This window comes from Jaculus jaculus, chromosome 15, assembly GCF_020740685.1.
Source record: "Jaculus jaculus isolate mJacJac1 chromosome 15, mJacJac1.mat.Y.cur, whole genome shotgun sequence".
NCBI classification, from domain to species: Eukaryota; Metazoa; Chordata; class Mammalia; order Rodentia; family Dipodidae; genus Jaculus; species Jaculus jaculus.
The window spans coordinates 57,329,838-57,342,565 of NC_059116.1; the positions used below are offsets into that span (position 1 = coordinate 57,329,838).

Sequence of the window (12,728 nt, forward strand, 5' to 3'; positions counted from 1 at the left end):
TTCAATTAGTTTAATAAGAACAGTTTATCCGGGCATGGTAAGGCACACCTTTAATCCCAGCACTTGGGAGGCAGAGGTAAGAGGTTTCCTGTGAGTTCGAAGCCAACCTGAGACTACAGAGTGAGTTCTAGGTCTGCCTGAGCTACAACGACACAACTATCTCAAAAAACCAAAAAATTAAATAAAGTGAAAAAACAAAGTAAACTAAGTACGGGTTTAAACACAGAAACACATACAGGGCTGTAGAGATGGCTCGGTGGTCAAGGAGCTTGCCTGCAAAGCCTAACGACCTGGATTTGATTCCCCAGTACCCATGTAAAGCCAGATGAAAAGTATAGCATGCATCTCGAGTTTGTTTGCAACACCTAGAGGCCTTGGAACACCCATGCTCATTCTCTCTTCTATCCTTGCTTGCAAAAAATAATAATAATACACTTCCTCCCACCCCCAAGGTTGGGTCTTAACTCTAACTCAGGTTGACCTGGAATTCACTCTCTGGGTGGCCTTCAACTCAAGGTGATCTTCCTAACTCTACTTCCCAATTGCTGGGATTAAAGGCGTGTGCCACCACAGCTGGCTCAAATATTCTATTTAATTAAGAAAAAAAGAAAAGAAAATCTGGCTTTGGCAATCATATATAAAGTTTACTTTGAGGGGGCTACAGAGATGGCTTAGCAGTTAAGGTCCTTGCCTACAAAGAAACATAAGGACCCAGGTTCGATTCCCCAGTACCCACATCAGGATATGGAATTAGTTTCCAGTGACTGAGGGCCCTTGTGTGCCCATTCTTTCTCATTCATATTCATTCTCTCTCCCTCCTGGCCGGCCTCCCTCCCTCCCCCCCCCCCTGCCTCTTTTTCTTTCTCAAGCAAATAAATTTTTGTTTACTTGTTTGGTTGGTTGGGGTTTTTTTTTTTTTGGTTTTTCAAGGTAGTGTTTCACTCTAGTCCAGGCTGACCTGGAATTCATTCTGTATTCTCACGGCGATCCTTCAACCTCTGCCTCCCAAGTGCTGGGATTAAAGGTGTGTGCCACCACACCCAGCTGCAAATAAATATATTTAAAAATTTACTTTTTTAGACTGACACAAAAAAATATCTAAAATTAAAAGTAAAGCTCGTCTTTCATCAAAAAAAATTAGGCCAAGGGTGGTGACACATGCCTTTAAATCCATGAGGAGTCAGAAGTGGAAGGATAACGATACATTCAAGGCTAGCCTGGACTACTGGACTAGAGTGGATAGATGTAGATATAGATAGATAGATACAGATTGTGTGTGTGTGTGTGTGTGTGTGTGTGTGTGTGTGTGTGTGTGTGTGTGTGTGTAGATGGATGATGAGAGATTGGTTGATTTCTAGAGTTTATTACAAATTTGTGCAGAAAATGAAAAGGTTTTTTTGTTTGTTTGCTTGTTTTGTTTTTTGAGGTAGGGTTTCACTCTAGCCCAGGCTGACCTGGAATTCACTATGTAGTCTCAGGGTGACCTCGAAATCATAGTGATCCACCTATCTCTGCCTCCCAAGTGCTGGGATTAAAGAAGTGTGCTACCACACCCGCAAAGTAAGATATTTTTATGCAAAAAGAAATCCCACAACCATATAAGGACTACAAAAATGGTCATCAATGACTGCTTCAAGAATTGACAGCAAAAATAAAGTACCTTGGAATAAACCTAACCAAGGAAGTAAAGAATCTCTACAGTGACAACTTTAAAACACTCAAGCAAAAAATTGCAGAAGACACTAGAAAGTGGAGAAACATCCCTTGTTCATGGATTGGAAGAATCAATATTGTGAAAATGGCAATCTTATCAAAAGCAATATACACATTTAATGCAATCCCTATCAAAATTCCAAAGGCATTCTTCATGTAAATGGAAAAAACAATCCAAAAATTCATTTGGAATCATAAAAAACCTAGAATATCTAAAATAATACTGAGCAACAAAAATAATGCTGGTGGTATCACCATACCTGATTTTAACCTATACTAGAGAGCCATAGTAACAAAAACAGGGTGGTTCTGACACAAAAGCAGACATGTAGATCAATGGAACAGAATAGAGGACCCAGATGCAAGTCCAGGTAGCTATAGCCACCTGATATTCGATAAAAATGCCAAAAATAAACATTGGAGAAAAGACAGCCTCTTCAGCAAATGGTGTTGGAAAAATTGGATATACATCTGTAGAAGGATGAAAATAGATTCTTATCTCTCTCCATGCACAAGAATTAAGTCCAAATGGATTAAAGACCTTAACATCAGACCTGAAACTCAGAAACTGCTGGAGGGAAAAGTAGGGGAAACCCTTCAACATATTGGTCCTGGCAAAGACTTTCTGAATACAACCCCAACTGCTCAGGCAATAAAACCATAGATTAATCACTGGGACCTCATGAAATTACAAAGACTTTGCACTGCAAGAGACACTGTGAATAAAGCAAAGAGGCAACCTACAGAATGGGAAAAAAATCTTCACCGGCTATATATCTGATAAAGGATTAATATCTAGGATATACAAAGAACTCAAAAAGTTAAATAATAAGGAATCAAACAAGCCAATCAAAAAATGGGCTATGGAGCTAAATAGAGAGTTCTCAAAAGGAAGAAATACGAATGGCATCTAAAAAAATGTTATACATCACTAGTCACCAGGGAAATGTAGATTAAAACTACATTGAGATTCCATCTCACTCCTGTCAGATTGGCCCACATCATAACAAATGATCATAAATGTTGGCGGGGATGTGGAAAAAAAGGAACCCTTCTACACTGCTGGTGGGAATGCAATCTGGTCCAGCCATTGTGGAAATCAGTGTGGAAATTCCTAAAATAGCTAAAGATTGATCTACCATATGAACCAGCTATAGCACTCCTAGGCGTATATCCTAAGGACTCATCTCATTTCCTTAAAAGTACATGCCCAACCATGTTTATTGCTGCTCAATTTATAATAGCTGGGAAACGGAACCAGCCTAGATGTCCCTCAACTGATGAGTGGATAATGAGGATGTGGCACATTTATCCAATGGAGTTCTACTCAGCGGTAAAGAAAAATGAAGTTATGAAATTTGCAGAAAAATGGATGGATCTGGAAAGGATTATACTAAGTGAGGTAACTCAGGCCCAGAAAGTCAAGCACCACATGTTCTCTCTCATATGTGCATCCTAGCTACAGATGATTGGGCTTCTGCGTGAGAAGGAAAATACTCAGTAGCAGAGGCCAGTAAGTTTAAAAGGAGATACAAAGGGAAGAGAAAGGAAGGGAGGAGGGTACTTAATAAGTTGGTATTGTATATATGTAAGTACAATGATTGAGATGGGGAGGTAATATGATGGAGAATGGAATTTCAAAGGGGAAAGTGCAGGGGGAGGGGGGAGGGTATTACCATGGGATATTTTTTATAATCATGGAAAATGTTAATAAAATTGTGAAAAGAAAAAAAGAAAGAAAGAAATTTATGGGCTGGAGAGATGGCGTAGCAGCTAAGGCGCTTGCCTGTGAAGCCTAAGTACCCAGGTTCAATTCTCCAGAACCCATGTAGATGCACAAGGTGCCACGTGCATCTGGAGTTTGTTCACAGTGGCTAGAGGCCCTGGTGTGCCCATTCTCTCTCTCATAAATAAGTAAATAAAAAATAAAATATTTTAAAAAAAGAATTGACAGCAATCACACACATAGATATAGACAGATACATATGCATCAGGATGGTCAGTGCATCATGGGTTGTCATTGTGACAAACCTGTTAAGCTAGGAGTATAAGATGCCTGGGACCCTGGAGCACCAGGTAGCCTGGCACTTCCCCAAACCCATACATGTGCCTCCTAGACACACCTGGCAGACCAAAAGGGCCTTGCATAGGCCCCAGTTGAGGTGAGCTACCTATTGGCTCCCCTCTCCTCACCTAGGACTCCCTAGGAACAAACCAATCAACACAGGCACCTGCGCCTGGTGACCTCAAGATCATCAACCCAATTCCACTAAATCCAGACATGTCTAAGCTGTCGGGGAACCTGGAAGACCCTGCCTAATAAGTTTAGGGAATAAACACAACTCTGTTACCTGAGCGGTCCTGTCTCAAGATCACCCTGTGTCCCCCTCAGTAGAGCTGTTATTGCTACATTCTCCTCAGAACAAAGGATTTATCTCTAGATGGGCAAACCCCAATGCAAAACAAGTAACCACAATTTCCCCACCAAGAACACCTGGTCCCATAGTTGAAGCCTCCAGTGAGAACTAGCTATAACAAACTCCAAAGAATTCCAAGAAAACATGATTATGATAAAAACATACAACAAACTTAGAGTTACGAAAAATGCCTGAATAAAATGCAACAGACTCAACTAAAAGACCTCACCTGAATGAGTTCAATCAGGACAGAAACTAAATGAATTCCAAGAGAGTACAAACAATGGACTGTATTCAAAGAGAGGGACTAGAGAGAACACTAGAGATTAAGGCATTTGCCTGTAAAGCCTAACGACCCATTTTCGATTCTCCGGAACCCACATAAGCCAGATGCACATGGTTACGCGTATGTCTTAGAGTTCCACTGCATTGGCTAAAGACCTTGGTGTGTCCATTCTTTCCTCTCCCCCTCCCTCTCATAAATAACACAGGGCTGAAGAAATGGCTTAGTGGTCCAGTGCTTGCCTGTGAAGTCGAAGGACTCCAGTTCGAGGCTCGATTCCCCAGGATCTATGTAAGCCAGATGCGCAAGGTGGTGCATGCATCTGGAGTTCCTTTGAAGTGGCTGGAACCCCTGGTGCACCCATTCTTTCTCTCTGCCACTTTCTCTCTGTCACTCTCAAATAAATAAATAAAAATTTAAAAAAATAAAATAAATTCAAGAAGAAACTCAAACTAAGAAATGAAAATGGAACCCAATAACAAGATGGAAACCCTTCAGGAAAAACACACAGAAATCAAAAATGAAATGGCTCAATTGAAAATCTTCCATGAAAGCTACACCAATAGAATACATCATGCAGAGGACTTGAGGACATGGCAGAAGAAATAGATTAGGTCAACAAAAGACACAGCTTTCATATTGAAGGGGATAAAATATAGTTTATTCTGGAGCCAAATAGGGGTAACCATAGCCTAAGAACACAGATTTAGGTTACCCCAAATTCCATGTTCCAACATGGTAACAATTTCATGAAGGTTTTATAATTTCAAACAAAAGGAAGTCATAAATCAAGGCACTTTTCAAATATATTAGCTAACCATCAGGTAGGTAGGTTATAGCAAGGGGGGAGGGATATCTCCACCATAGGCTTAAGATGCTATTTGATGACATTCTTAGCCCTTGGGTTGGTGGAACCTGGGGCCTGTTCTTGCATTTTTAAAAAGATTACACCTGATCAACTGATAGGCACCAGGATGTTAGTTCATACACAGAAGTGGGTAATAAATGGCTATTAGGGGGCTAAAGGTAGCCCAAGGTAATTTGGCTCTGACTTGCAACATTCCATCTCTCTGTGATCACAGGAGCTTTATCAATCCATTCAGCCTTATCTGAGGCAGCACTTTCTGGGAACTTCACAATTAGGAAGACAAATTAACAAGTTAAAAAATAGGGGAGGGGAGGGGAGGGGAGGGGAGGGGAGGGGAGGGGAGGGGAGGGGAAAAAAAATGGGGAAGGGAGGGGAGGGGAAGGGACAGAAAGGAAAAGGAAAAGGAAGAAAAGGAAACAAACTTACCCAGGTCTTTAATCCTAGGCAGAGGTAGGAGGATTGCTATGAGTGTGAGGCCACCCTGAGACTACAGAGTGAGCTTGTGCTTTAAGACTCTACCCTGAAATTAAAATTTAATTTTAAAAAAATCAAATAAAAGCAACACTAGGAAGGCAGAGGCAGAGAAAGGAGAAATGCTATTAGCTCAAGGCCTGCCTTTTTTGTTTTTTTAAAGGTAGGGACTCACTCTAGCCCAGGCTGACCTAGAATTCATTTGGTAGTTCCAGAAGGGCAAAAGATAAGGCAATTAGTTTCAGAGAAACTAATAGAGTAAAAGAAAAAAGGCTTGTTACCATATATAAAAGACTTTGATCATCAATGACTGCCAATCCCAATTTTAGAAATTAATACTTGGGCTTGGAAGATGGCTCAAAGATTAAAGGCACTTTTTTCTTTTTTATTTTGAGAGACAGAGAATGGGTGCAGCAGGGCCTCCAGCATCTACAAACGAACTCCAAATGCAGGTACGCCCTTGTGCATCTGGCTTATGTGGGACCTCAGGAATTGAACCTGGGTCCTTGGCTTTGCAGGCAAATACCTTAACCACTAAACCATCCCTCCAGCCCAAGGCACTTTCTTGCAAAATGTGCCAACCCAGGTTCAAGTCCCCAGTACCTTTAAGGCAGATGCACAAACTAGCACCTGTGTCTGGAGTTAATTTGGATTGACAAGAGGCCCTGGTAAACCCATTCTGTCCTCACTCCCCCCCAACACACACACAAGCATTTTTATTTTTATTTATTTATTTATTCATAGTTTTACGAGGTAGGGACTCAATCTAGCTCAGGCTGTCCTGGAATTCACTACATAGTCTCAGGGTGGCCTCAAACTCACTTAGATCCTCCTACCTCTGCCTCCAACTACAGGATTAGAAGTGTGCACCTCCATGCCCGGCTCCCATATGCAAATTTAACAAACTAATGTACATCTATTTAACCATTGATTTCATCTATCACCTATAGACCAAAAAAAAAAATATATATATATATATGGCATGTTTACTTAATAATGATAGCTATTTCAAACGGTGGAATCTGAGTAGGATGTGTTTTTCCTTCTTTTGTTTCATTTTGGTTTGATTTTCGTTTTGGGTTCTTTGAGGCACAATCTCACACTAGCCTACTCATTTTATAGCCCAGGCTGGCTTTGGACTCACAGAAATCATCCTACCTCAGCCTCACAAGTGCTGAGATGAAAAGGATAAACTAGGTGGGTATGGTGGTACATTCCTTTAATCCTAATACTCTAAAGGCATGGTAAGTATTTTTAACAAAGTCATAGAATTTCCCCAAATAGGGAAAGAGATGTCAATACAGATGCAGAAGGCATTTAGAATACCAGACAAGACCAGAAAAAAGCTCTCCTCATCATATTATCATTAAATTACTAAACACAAAGACCAGAAAACATACTGAAACCAATAAGAGAGAAGTATTAAGTCACCTATAAAGATTACTCAACACAAACTTTAAAACCAGAAGAGTTTAGAATGGTGTCTTCCAAGTTCTGAAAAACAACAATTGCCAACCAAGCCTAGTATATCCAGCAAAACTATCCATCATAGTCAATATAGTACCCCTAAGCCAGCTCTACAGAAAGTGCTTGAAGGGATCCTTTGGACTGAAGAGAAAGAAAAGCACATACATGAGAAAACAGGAAGGAATAATCTATGCTCAAACAATAGTTAATGCAAGAGAGCAACAGAAAAACAGCAAGCACTACAAAATCAAGAATGGCAAGAATACATATACATCTATCAATAGTAGCTCTTAACATCTTAATAATGGCTTCAATACCCCAACCAAAAGACACAGGCTATAAACAGGGCTAAAAGGCAGTATCCCTGTTTGTAGCCTCCAAGAAACTTACCTCTCCATGAAAGACAGAAACTACCTTAGGGGGAAAGGATGGAAAATAGTCAATAGGGCTGGAGAGATGGCTTAGCGGTTAAGCGCTTGCCTGTGAAGCCTAAGGACCCCGGTTCGAGGCTCGATTCCCCAGGACCCACATAGCCAGATGCACAAGGGGGCGCTCACGTCTGGAGTTCGTTTGCAGTGACTAGAAGCCCTGGCGCACCCATTCTCTCTCTCCCTCTCTGTCACTCTCAAATAAATAAATAAAAATAAACGAAAATAGTCAATAAAGCAAAGCAGCCTAAGAAAACAACAGGTATTGCAATTCTAATATCTGACAGGATATCTTCAAACCAACATTAGGAAATATAAAACAAGGTCACTTTATATTGATCAAAGAAAAAATCCAAGAAGAGAACAGTGTAATTCTAAACATGCATGCACAAAAGACGGGTGCTCCCAATTTCATTGAACAAGTACTAATGAATATAAGGTTAAAGAGAACCCCAAGCACAATTGTAGTGGGTGACTTCAATAGCCTGCTCTAACCAACTGACCATTCTGGCTAACTATAAACAGAAAAGCATTCTGATTAAATAGCATCTTAGAACTAATGGACCTAACAGATTATCTACAAAACATTCCATAAAACAGCTACAGAATACACATTCCTTTTGGGAGCACACGGAACATTCTCTAAAACAGACCACATATTAGGACACAAAGTAAATCTTAACAAATACAGAAAAACTGGAAGTAATTCCTTCTACTGTATCTGATCACAATGGGATTAAACTAAAAATCAACAGAAAGAAAAACAATATACAAACATACAGAAAAAAACCAGATACATGGAAATCAAATAACACAATAGCCTTGCATAGTGGCACATCTTTAATTCCAGCACTCGGGAGGTAGAGGATGAAGGATTGCTGTTAGTTTGAGGCCAGCCTGAGTAGATTCCAAGTCACCCTGGGCTAGAGCGAGACCCTACCTCAGGGGGGAGAAAACTGAGAACCAGAAAACAAAAAGAATTCACTTTGGACTAGAGAGATGGATTAGTGGTAAATTAACTTGCTTGCAAAGCCTAATGACACAAGTTTAATTCCCCAGTACCTACATAAAGCCAGATGTAAAATGTGGCACATGCATGTGCAATTTTTATGCAGCAGCTACAGGCCCTGGTGTGTCAATTCTCTCTCTGCCAGGTATAATGGGGCATACCTTTAATCTCAGCACTTCACGGTCAGCCTAGGTTAGAACAAGACCCTGCTTCAAAGTAAACAGGCCATGGGGGGGGTGGGGGGGTGGGAGGAGAATGTGGGTGAATAATGTAGTTCCTAGCAGTATTTGCTCTAGGGCATCCTAGAGGTTCTGAATTCGTTTTTTTTTTTTTTTTTTTTTTTTTAAATATTTCAAGGTAGGGTCTCACTCTAGCCCAGGCTGACCTGGAATTCACTATGGAGTCTCAGGGTGGCCTCAAACTCACAGCGATCTCCCTATCTCTGCCTCCCGAGTGCTGGGATTAAAGGCATGTGCCAACCCATGCCTAACAAAGACCAATTTTAAACTTAACAAACATGCCAAAAGTAAAATAAAATTCAAGTCTTAATTAGATACCTTATAAAGAGAACAAAATGTTATATTTCTTTATGCCTAACCTAGAGAAATACAGAAGTAACTTCCTTATAGGAGGTTCTGCAGATGGCAGACAAACAGGAGGCCCTACTGGTAAGAAGAGCATTTCTTGGGGCCTGCATTGTTGAGCAAAGTTCTTAAGACAAGCAGGACTTGTGGTCACAGGCATACCTCAGGCCTATCTTGCACCCCCTAGGTGATACTTCCTATAAATGACCAACTTTTATGACTGTAACGACATGTAAATTGTGGTTTGGGGTTTAACTCCCATCCTGGTTTTTTTTTCCCCCCCTAACATCATGTGGTTATTTCCAATAAAAGCTGACACTGCAAAGAGTTCAGGGATATACCCTAAGAACTCTGGGTGCAAACCTGATATACCAAACTTTCTTTTTTCTTTTCTTTCTTTTTTGCCCAATAAAACTTCGCTTCACATTCTGTGAGTCGACAGTCTTACTAATGTGACACAGGACTCCATAACAACCTCTAAAATCTAAAACTACACACATTTGACAAAATGCATTTTTTTTTTCACCATCTAGCAGTCAAAAACAACATCTAAGTTTTGGTTTTTATTTTTTTATGAGTTTTCCAGGTAGGGTTTCACTCTAGCCCAGGCTAACCTTGAATTCACTACGTAGCCTCAGGATGGCCTAGAATTCATGGCAATCCTCCTACCTCTGCCTCCCAAGTACTGGGATTAAAAGCATGTACCACATGGTCCAGCACATCTAACTTTTGTAAAACACAAAATTAAATTCATCTGGGGCTAACTGATAAGTGCAGAGCATAGCTATAGTGGTTTACATGTGTGACCCATAGACTCAGGCTTGACTTTTGAGTCTCCAGTAGGTGGAGCCCTACTAGGGAAGAAATATGTGTGGGGGTGGGGGGGACTGAATCCAGCCCTAAGGTAAGTAGAGAGCAGTTTGAGCTCTGGGGGCTACTATTTGCTGGCTGTTATGTCTCTCTGTTTGGAGCTATGGAAATAAGCCAGCTTCTTCCACCACTGATGGTGTTCTGCTGGAATTTGTAAACCTGAAATAAACCTCTAAAGGGGACAGGGCCAGGTGGAGCTGGGCATAGTGGCACACACCTTTAATCCCAGCACTTGAGAGGCAGAGCTGGCTGCATTCTTCTGCAGATGCCCAGTTTGATCAAGATTGAATTTAAAATGCTTGGTGGACGGCACAGATCTGAAAAATGTATGATACATGACAGGAAAAGTCCAAGCCAAGGTTGAAAATACTTTCTTTTCTTTTTTTTTTTTTTGAGGTAGGGTCTCACTCTAGCTCAGGCTGACCTGGAATTTACTCTGTAATCTCAGAGTAGCCTCGAACTCTCGGCCATCCTCCTACCTCTGCCTCCCAAGTGCTGGGATTAAAGGCGTGCACCACCACACCTGGCTGAAATTAGTTTCTTGACCAGAGATTAGGTATAAGTTATAAAGCTGCAATAATTTTGATTACCAACATAAAGGGTAGGCCAAAAAACTTCCATTGGAATAATAGAAAAGATTCTTAGCCAGGCGTGGTGGCTTAAAGCTTTAATCCCAGCACTATTTAATTCCAGCACTTGGGAGGCACAAGTAGGAGGATCACCATGAGGTCAAGGCCACCCTGAGACTACATGGTGAATTCCAGATCAGCCTGAGCTAGAGTGAGACCGTACCTCAAACCCCCCACACACACAAAAAAAGGGAAAGATTCCTGAGGGTGAAATCCACGCAGGATATGGTCGGTGAGTAGGAATGCAAATACTTTTGAAAGGAGATGACTGAAAAAAGGAATTCTAAAGAAGTATGTTGCTCTTGAAGATCAAGGTTTAACCCTCCTGGATTAACAAATCTGGCTTGTCCCATACCTGGCAACGGTTTTGAAAGCATGCAAAATGCATAGAAGTGGGTTACGATGCACACACAGAACAGGAGCATGTGAAACAGGGTTACTGGAATCGTATTAGAGGACAAAAAAGGCCATTGTATGGAGCTGTGAGTACAGACCATGGTTTGCAATGAAGAACAGAAGATGTTTTGGATATACTAGAACTGTGTAACTAACTGCTGGCTCAGAACAGGATGTTTGCCCAAGCTGTGACCAGCCCAACTGGAGACACAGAAGAGAAATTCTAGAGACTTGTCATCACTGGTTATGGATGTAGAACTTAAACTGCAGATGTTTGATGTTTACCTGATGGTTACTGATTTAAATTGGTCCAGTCTCTCCCTGTTAAACCCTATTACACCTAATGCTTTAAATATTTACAGATATACAATCTATAGAAATATTTTCAAAACTAGTTTAATACAACAGTGTAAGAATATTCTTTTGTATCTGAAGATGCCTTTGTATTCTTATTTTTATTAAAACAATTCACAAGGGTTTCTTTTTAATTCACTTCCAAAATATTCTTTAAAGAATTACAGGGGAATTTGGGAGTGGGGAAAGGGAGGGTGATAACATGTTATTATGGGTATCAAGGTATACCATGTAATATTTGTAGAAGCTGTCAAAGCTTTTTAAAAAAATTACAAGTAAAATACAATAACTCTGTAACATCCCCTTTTAGTTTAGTAAAAATTAGTCATATATATCCTTTAAGCAGAGAACACCTAAGTTACAAGATTAGTATTTAGGCATGAAGTAGTGGTTTTATTTTAAAAAACAAAACAACAAGAACAAAATAATCTCAAACAAATGGTATAACATTTGGTCATTTAAAAAAATAATAAACCACTAGCACCACAAGAAAAGAAAAATCAGCCAAGAACATTTAGAACTCAAAGCTGCACTGCTGTAAAGGAAAAAAGCTTATGATATGGCTATTTACATGTAGAGTTGATGAGTTAATGATAAAAAGTAAACCAAAGATTCCACAAGATGACAGGTTAGCACAGGTAAGAAATCACTCTTATACTTTCAATCAAATTGTATTTTAAATTTTCAATTGGGCAAAACCATATTCACAAATATGGCATTATTTTAAATCTAATATATAATACTTTATTATCCAAATTGTTTCTGTATTTCGGTGTTTCCATTAATCTATCAAAAATTTAATTTTCTAAAATGGGGAAAACTTCTATTTAGTGATGTGCTACAACAATTAGCAACAACAAATCCACTTACTTTTTTCTCTTTCTCATGATGCTTATCCTGAGAGTGAGAGGAAGAGTCACTTAAACTTTGATCATATGACCTATTAGATCCCCGTTTGCTCTTTTTCTAAAAAAGAAAAAATATATATACATATGTATAATATGTATATAAAACTACTTAAAAGAATTTTATTAGACTTAAACTATTGAAGTGTGAAATATTTTAAATGTATAAAAGTAACTATTTCAATTTATATTATCCAGTTTAAACACCATTCACTGCATTATAAAGTAAAAAACTGAGCCCAAGTTGAACAGTAATGCCGCATTTTTATATATTTAAGATGTGTGATAATACGTAATCTATTTTCAAATAAGGTGTTATATTTTCAATGCTGGC

The 12,728-nt window shown here is 39.6% G+C and overlaps 1 protein-coding gene across 13 annotated transcripts in view; it reads right to left on the reverse strand.

The window, feature by feature from the left end:
• The window catches only part of Mllt10 (MLLT10 histone lysine methyltransferase DOT1L cofactor), a 270,901-nt gene that overhangs the window by 121,235 nt on the left and 136,938 nt on the right, over positions 1-12,728 (reverse strand). For all 13 annotated transcript variants that reach the window (XM_045134579.1, XM_045134577.1, XM_045134584.1 and 10 more), the window contains one exon: positions 12,360-12,455. In XM_045134579.1, coding sequence (XP_044990514.1) covers positions 12,360-12,455 — 96 coding nt within the window. The remainder of the gene's footprint in view (positions 1-12,359; positions 12,456-12,728) is intronic.